This window comes from Mytilus californianus, unplaced genomic scaffold (genome assembly GCF_021869535.1).
Source record: "Mytilus californianus isolate M0D057914Y unplaced genomic scaffold, xbMytCali1.0.p SCAF_6, whole genome shotgun sequence".
Lineage (NCBI taxonomy): Eukaryota > Metazoa > Mollusca > Bivalvia > Mytilida > Mytilidae > Mytilus > Mytilus californianus.
In genome coordinates this window covers 96,923,107-96,931,862 of record NW_026262712.1, presented here as the reverse complement: position 1 = coordinate 96,931,862, position 8,756 = coordinate 96,923,107, and the positions used below count along the sequence as shown (strand labels likewise).

General features: G+C 34.1%; 1 protein-coding gene across 1 annotated transcript; it reads right to left on the bottom strand.

Moving 5' to 3' along the window:
• Window positions 1-2,227: 2,227 nt before the first annotated feature.
• Window positions 2,228-8,046, bottom strand: LOC127704682 (uncharacterized). Its single transcript, XM_052208819.1, has 3 exons — window positions 6,709-8,046; window positions 5,804-5,911; window positions 2,228-3,815 (listed from the first exon to the last, which is right to left on the bottom strand). Exons 1-3 carry the CDS (start codon window positions 7,930-7,932, stop codon window positions 2,847-2,849), a joined length of 2,301 nt encoding a protein of 766 aa, XP_052064779.1. The 5' UTR covers window positions 7,933-8,046; the 3' UTR covers window positions 2,228-2,846.
• Between the last annotated feature and the right edge of the window lie 710 nt (window positions 8,047-8,756).

The following is an 8,756-nucleotide window of genomic DNA, read 5'->3' as shown; positions in this document are numbered from 1 at the left end:
CATATAAACCCGAAGGCAAATATAATACAAGCCCAAACGAAAAAATATAAATAAGTCTAAATTGAAAACAACGTTCAAACCTATGATTGCGTTGGATAAAAACCGCAATTTTTATACGTGTGCATGCAAAACAAATTTCTTGGTGGCTGACATAGCTAGCAGTCTGATTGGATTTTAAGTAAAACCGTCTCGCTTTAGTCAAACAACAACAGACAAAAAATTGAATTATGTGAATCAGACTGCACGCCTTTAATGTATCTGTAAATAGTTAAGATGGCAATTTGGTTTGTACGAATCTTGCTTTGAGATGTTATCATCATATAATAAACAAAGTATGAAATATTTCATGGAATTGTTCAATTGCGACCCGGTTTTTTTGTATCGTTAGTCTTGTCATTGGCGTTTCCAGTGACTGCTAATAGGCCTTCAAGACGATATAAAAATCAGCTGAAATTCAACACAATGTTTATAGTTTTTTTCCCGAAAAAACACACAAGGCACAAACTAATCTACACGAAATATGAATAACTAAATAAGGATCAAACGTTTATTTAAGGGAAAGAAAGCTTTCTTTTCGTTTCAAGGTTTTTTCAGCAGTATAATTTCGGTTTTTTAGGTTACCCAAATTATAGTTTATGCACAGTCATGACCAATGTTGCTTTCTTTGCTAGAGGTTATGACAAGAAAATATGGGTACGCGAACATGAACTATGCTTATCCAATCAAACTTAAAAGACAATTTTGATTTTGAATTTGAATTTTCACTGTACACTGTAAAAAAGTGTCGAAATTTAGTGTATGTATGTGAAAACAAGTGCCCTTGTTCAATGTAACATATTTTTCTGCAATCTTCAATTTTTCTGTTATATTGTCTTTTTTTGTAAGACTTTCAAATTTGCTTGTTACTATACTGATACTCATTTTTGATAATGAATCACTTAAAACATGTGGTTATCGGATTTCGAATTATCATACACACATTTCCAGGCTGACAGACCTGAAAACAGTCCTTGCATTTGTCGAAGATAAAACGTATCATATACGTTTTTTCTGCTATAAAGGGTATATAGTCACTTCTTACAAGTAGATCATTATTTTTAATAGTTCTTGTTAGGTCCTATTTCCAGATAAGTGCAAAATCCTAGTAAATGAACTTTAGTCGGATTTGGCTTTGTTGATCTTATGATAAATTGAATACAACAATAATACTGTTCAGTATTTTGAAGATATAAACATGGCAGTAAATCCATTACTGGTTAAAAAGGGGGAAATGCCACAGAGACGGTCGAATACCACAAGTTCAAGAAAAATAGACAATAATGAAAAAAAAAGAAGAAATTACCTAAGAGATAAAAAAATCCATACAACACTACACCGTTCTTGAACTGGTCTTCTTAGAAAATCTTCAGTCCCATATCTTATTATAATACCAATGGTGTTGCTTATTGCAAGTGAAAATGCAATGATTTTATAATCACCAAATATAGGTGAATAGAACGGTTTTGTGACTACGACTAATGTAACATGTCCAATTTCACAAATATACCATCCCATTCATATTTCATATTCATATTAAAGTGCTTTTTATACGCCCGTCAAAATTTTGACGGGACGTATTATGGTATACAAATGTCGTCTGTCCGTCTGTCTGTCTGTCCGGCGTAAACATGTCGCACCGTAACTTGCGAACGACTTATCAAAATTTCATGAAACTTTACATAGTTGTTTCTCATGATGGTCAAACGATCTGTATACTTTTTGGTGAAAATACGATTAAAACTTTTTGAGTTACGGGACTTAGTAACTAAAACAGGTGTGTGTTTTTTTTTCACATGTAGCGCCGTATCTCAAAAACAATTTATGATTATTGCTTAAAACTTTACACACGTCTTAGTTATGTTAATCTAAAGATCTGTATACTTTTTGGTTTTGATTCAAAATTTTCTTTTAGAGATATTGAGTTTTTTGTAAAAAAAGGGGGGGTTTTCGCATATCGCGCCGTATGTCAGAAACTATTTATGATTATTGCATAAAAATTCACACACAAGACGACGGGCGTATCATGCGCTCATGGCGCAGCTGTTTATTACAAAATTGTATTAAATGCTAAGTTTCATTTTTCATAAATTTGAAAGAGATATGGTTCTAACTTACATTACCTCTCTCTTTTTCCATCAAAATACAATTGAACTTTTCATTATAATTATGATGACAAAATTACCTAGAGGATCCATATAGACGATTGTCTTTTCATCAGCTAGAATCGCAAGTAAAATCCAGTGTTTATTGTCAATGTTAACCGGCATCAAAACCGTCTTTTCTGTCATAACCTTGTCACATTCACCCGAGAAGGTGTCCACATCAAGATTTAACCGATACCATGATGCCGGAAGGATACGAAGGTCGTTTGCTTTGTCTTCAGTTAAAATTGCAGATGCATACAGATTGATATGGTCGTCGTTTAACCATCCCGACAAATACCTTTTGACTTCGAGTTCATCTAATTTATAACCTTTATATTCGATGCAGTCTGGGAACATTTCCACGATATCGATATCCTGCTTTTCTATAGCTGTATCGAAAAACTGTATGTTTCCTTTCCAATTAAACATTTCTGCAAATGATTTTCCATTAGCTTTGTTGATACCACTCGTTGTCTGTATCTTCTTCGTGTCACAAAAGGCGATTATATCACTTCCTGACACAAACTGTTCGAACTGGGTAGCTGATAGGTGCTTTACGCATCTGGAATTATCCACATAGATAAAATCTTCAGTTGATAACAGAACAGCTGTGCATTTTTCTGGGGAATAACATGCAACCAATTTCAGAGTAACTGATTCGTATCAATAGATCTTATTTATCTGTTTTGTGATATCTAATTCAATGTTATGAAAAGGCCATTCATCTCCACCTTTTTTTTCAACTATAACAGTCCTACCGACGGACGAAACACACTCTTGTACCATCTGAATACGTCCACAATGTTGACATGCCATTCCATGATCGGTTCCCATCTCTGTATCCCAAATTGTTTTTGAACTGACTACTGCTTCGTGGTGTTGTGATGTTTCTGATATCTGACATGTTGGGCATACAAACTTCCTGATCAGTCCAAGTCCGTAGATTGATTTTCTTTCAACTGGCGACATCAATAGTAAGTAGTTGCGTAGCGTTGTAACGATGTAAACATCAGACGATGTAAGAATGTTTCGAATCAGAAATAACAGTTCCGGATCATTTGGGGTATAATAATCAGACATTCTCAAATGATGGAGCCTTTCAACAATAAGTTGTCTTTGTGGTGATACAAATAGTGAATTGTCCATATGGAGAGTAAGTAACTCCAAACAACCAGAATTGGCTAAACACGTACATGCTACCTTGATCTCATCTGTGTCTGTCATACATGCAGATCTAAAAACAACAATATAACCATCCGTATTCAAAGAATGTCTCTGATTTATTTTTATTAGTTCATCATCGATAGTTATAAATTTTTTACCTGCTTTGATAACAGACGTATAGTGTCCAGATGTCGGAGTAAGGCCAAGATGTAGAACAGCCGAACGAAACTCATATAATTCCGTGACTAAACCTCCAATGTTCTTGAAACTAATAGGTTGGTCAGTGTTGATGCATGTTCTGTCCTTAACAAGGCGGCCAAATTCATTGAAATGATATCTTTCGATAGATATAACAATTGTGGAAGGAAGGTAAACTGGCACGCATTTTTTAAATCTTTTTTTGGCCCCACATTGTTCACAAGGAGCATTTTCCATTTCTTCGTCGCGAAAGTGATGATCAATCAGTTCCTATTTAAAATTAAATAATGTTCTGTTTTAGAGTGTATTAAAACAAAATTCGAATAATGATACAATTACAATCTTTATCATTAATCTAATAAACCATATTCATATTGCTTCAATATAACATAAATGGGGAATGTGTCCATGGAACACAGGTGATACCCACGCTTGCATATAATGTTATAAAGGGCATAACTCTAGAACGGTAAAAATAAAGATACCAAAATTCAAACTTGGTCTGTGTTTTGTGGTAATTATCATGGTGTATAAGATTCATAACGTTTGGTTGAGGTAAACATAAGTCAGGGAATGAAAAATTTAGAATTTTCCTATTTGTAAAGGGCCATAACTCTAAAATGGTAAACGTAACGCCAACGAAATTCAAACTTGATTTGTGTTTTGTGGTAAACTTTAGTTAGAGAACGGAGACGAAAAAGTCCGCATTTTTTTTTTCCAATTGTAAAGGGACATAACTCTAGAACTGTAAAAGTAAAAATCAAACTCGATCTGTGTTTTTGAATAAAAACCACTGTGTATAAGTTTCATAACATTTGGCTGAGGCAAACTGAAATTAGAGAACGGTAACCAATTCCGGGACGTACGAACTGACGGACTGACGGATGTAAGGTCGTACAGACGGACAAGGGTAAAACTTAATGCCCATTCGCTACGGTGGGGGGCATAAATATGTTTTCTCTGTGTGTCAAAGTGTACATGAAGACATTGTATTCCTAAGATAGGCAACGATGGTGCTAACAATAATTTGTCTAAATTTATGATAATGATGCATATATGTTTTGGAAATGTAGTGGCATTTTTCAAATACTTTATTAATAATATGGATATATTTAGTTTCTAAATCCACAGCCCCGTTATGACTTTCAAACTGTTGAAATGGTGGTTATACTTATCAGAAGGAACTAAAAATATAAATGTTTGGCTCTTTTTATTAATTTTTGCAGTTGTATAAAATTTGACAAAATATTGCTTGATTAAAATTCATCATATCAATAAATAAGTTACTTTTAATATTGTTTTATTCTTTAATACGACGAGTGACTTTGTATAAAGATGCACAATTTGTAAAGTTACAATAAATAGTGACTGAATGGAGACTATATTTTGGTTACTTAATACGCGAAAGTGTTTTGTTGTTCAAATGGGGTTTTCTAGTTTTTTTTTGTATCTATATGTAATTCATGTATCTGTTGTCTGCTCTATGGTCGGGTTGTTGTCTCTTTGACACATTCCCCATTTCCATTCTCAATTTTATCTATTTCATAGAAAGGGTAACTTTTTATTGTCTTGATTTGTTGATATTGTTTGCGACATAATACATGCATCATAATTTTGTGATCGCCATCACATGTGGTACGTTAAGGTTCTAATCGATGTCAGTTTATCAATTACGTTCTACTTGAAACTGCTGTTCAAGAAATACATGACAACAAGCATTGTTAGATATATCGGAACATACTGTGTTACAAGAATATTGAAATTACATTATTTGTACAACTGGTTATTCCATATAGCTTGCTGTTCGGTGTGAGCCAAGGCTCCGTGTTGAAGACCGTACTTTGACCTATAATGGTGTACTTTTATAAATTGTGACTTGGATGGAGAGTTGTCTCATTGGCACTCATACCACATCTTCTTATATCTAATTCCAGCATTTTTTGCAATTAATGTCATCATTATTGGCAGAAAATCAGTATTCTTCCTAGTTTAATTCCTTTTGGTGTCATTAGCATACTGGCAATCCTTGTTTTTCATATAATTATTTTGCTGGGTTTTCAGTTATGAAAATATACCATTAGAGTACGTACATGTACATGTATATCCAAGTTTCAATGTGAAGTTTGCAGATTAGTTAAAACCAATTATTCACTGTTGCATTTTGGATAGACAACGTTGCGTTTTAATAAGTAGCAACTTTGTCTGTTTACAAAACACTCAGCAGAAAAAGAAAAGACTAAATTGCATTTAAATCTTACCTGTAACGATGCGTTTGCAACTTTTGGTATACACAATTGCAAACTTGGATACTGTTGTTCTTGAACACCAACATTTCCACAGTCAACACATGTAACAACCTCACGTATCTGATAAAACAAAAACAAAAAACATGTTTCCAAAATTAAATGAAATAACCCCTGATTTAATAAACTAATAATTCTGCTAATTTGATAAGCTTTTATATTGCAAAACATCCAGATTAAATGTTTTCTACAAAACAAATCTAAGTATAAATTGTTTTCTCAAAGAACTGATGTGTTAAAATTAATTTCATTATTTCTGTCTTTCCTTCATGGCTGTTCGAAGCCACACATTTAAAATATAAATCAAAGGCTCTAGTCGTCTCATATCTTTTGGACAACATTCAATTGATATATATAAATTAAACTGCATATTAGAACAAGAAGGTTATTAAGTTTTTTTTAATTCAGTTGTTTAACGAGTCGCATACATGTCGGAAATAATAAGTTGTGTATGATCACAACGAATATGTTTCAATTGTCATATCCACAATCCTGTCATCCTTTTCTGGAATGTGACCTACCGAATTAGACTTATCACCGGATTTTTACTATCATTAGAAAGACGACGGGTGCCACCTATGGAGCAGACTCGACTTACCCTTCCGGAGCAACTGCGATCAACCCAGGTTTTTGGTGGGGTTCGTGTTGTTCAGTCATTAGTTTTCTATGTTAAATTTTGTATACTGTTGCTTAATGAAAAGTTCATTTTGGTTTTTTTTAAATTGTTCAAAATACATGGCGCTGTCAGTTTATCTTCGACCTATGAGTTTGAAAGTCCCTTTGATATCTTTCGCCTCTCTTCTAAAGTATGAAAATAATTCAATTTAAAACTACAGACAAATGAACAATTAATTGCAAACCTTTATCATATGATCACTTCCTACAGCTGCAAACAGATCTGCAATTTCAGTACTTAGAAATTCTTCTGCATCGTTCTGTTGAGTACAATTTAGACCATATTTTTTCTGGCAAGAAATTAAAGCATCCTCTATGTCCACTTCTTGAACTTCTCTACCACGGTGATTGTTGTTCATTACTTTCAAGACGTCACTTAGGCCAGGACAAAATGTGAGGTCTTCATTATAGTGGTCCAGTCCAATTTTTACTGCATCTACAGTTCCCATCGTCACAAGTAAAGCATTGAACCAACAGGAATTGCCAATGTTCATGATGCCAGTAATTCTAGTTTTTACGAATTCTACCTCTCTGTCTTCTATTTCTAATTCATTTCTTTCAGCATCTATTCTTACTTCTGTCTTCTTATTTAGTTTCCTCATGTTCTTGTCTAGTTTTATGTTGTTAGTGTACGAACATCTATCTTTATCTTGTTCTTTTCCACTATCTTCTTTTTCTACTGAACTCTTTTGAACCATTTGTTTTTTCTTCTGTTTGGTATTTGTAATATGTAATATTTTTTCAGTCGGAGCTTTTTGATATTTCCCTTTTATGATTTTCGTACTAGGAGTCTTCTTCTTATCCCACATTTCCTCTATCGTCTTACTGCTTCGACCAATTCTTGATACTTTTTTGCCACCTTTTTTCACAGTCTGAAGAATGGCAACATCTTGAACGGCGGTGATATGTTCCTGTAAGTTTGCCGAAAATTCGTCTAATCTTTTTGTTGTTTTCCCATCAAATGCAATGTCTTTCAAAACCTGAAATCTCTTTTCAATACCAGAATTTCCTCGTTCTATTTTATTCGGGATCTTAAAAGAAGAGTAGGCATCAGACATTCCATGTCTTGACAAATCTCCTAGAAGCAAGTTAGACCATAAAGGAAAAGTAGGCATGAAAAGCTTCTGAATTTTGTCTGCAATTGTTGTAGAATAGCGTTTGTTTCCTTGAACTTCTACAAAGATTGACTCGTCTATTTCTTCATGAACATTCTGTAAAATTTCCTTAGACCAGTGTGAAAATTCATTTCTAGTAGATCGGTTTAAGAAATCCTCCTCTGTATGGTGGTCAGGATTGATGTTTTCAGAAAATATGGACTGATCTTCATTAGTGTACCTGTCCTCATAGCAGTTTTCGATTGATTCAATTTCGATTGGAAAATTAGAAATTTTGAGATTTATTTCGTTCATATGCTTGATAGTCTTTTGGTCTAAAACTTTTGATGACAATACATAATACACTGCTTTCAAAGATTGACTGGCTTCTTTCAAAGAGACTGAAGTCAGGATGAGGCTAAAACAGTACATTCCAAATTCAAAATTGGTCTTATAATATTCTAAAGCTACTTTCCGAAATGAAGCCATAACATGTGACAAGCATGCATGTGGAAATGTTCCTGCAAAGTCGTCTTGTTTTGCATTGCCAGATTCGATGCGCCAAGCTCGTGCTCGAAAACCATCCATGTCTTCATTGTTAAATTCTGATTAACCAGCCTGAATAAATGCCATACTTCGATCACTAGTGATTTGGTATGGCACTGAAGAATTTGAATGACCAAATATCTTTTTCTCTGATCGTCTAAATTCAGAAAGCCAAAATCTGATGAGTGGAGTTGAGTGTAAAGTGGAAATTAAACTAGAAACCGGAATAATACATTCACCTGGTGTTTGATTTCTGCACGCCAGTTCATAGTAGTAAAATTGGTTTCCATCTCCTCTAGGGCTTATGACTGTCCCTGTGGCATCCCAGTATACTACGTCTTGTTTTGCCATGTTGTGCCAAATCCGGATTCCTGTCTCTGACCAGTACATAACGTATGGAGGGAGTATCGAAATGTGACGGACAAAACCGGGCAGTTTTTTTGTGCATATATCTTCTTCCATTTTCCACGACATTTTTAACTGGCTTTCGAATTCGGATTGATCTAATTTGTTGGAATAATGCAATTCAGTTGCAATCTGTTGGAAAGTATGTTTTGAGTTACCGAAACTTGAAAAATTTCCTGCAACTTTGA

Excerpts from the sequence above, each read along its gene's own strand:
- LOC127704682 (XM_052208819.1), bottom strand. The coding sequence starts at position 7,932 with ATGAACGAAATAAATCTCAAAATTTCTAATTTTCCAATCGAAATTGAA. Across the intron at positions 5,912-6,708 it reads GAAGTGATCATATGATAAAG|ATACGTGAGGTTGTTACATG; the intron begins GTTTGCAATTAA and ends TTGTTTTATCAG. Across the intron at positions 3,816-5,803 it reads TTGCAAACGCATCGTTACAG|GAACTGATTGATCATCACTT; the intron begins GTAAGATTTAAA and ends AATTTTAAATAG.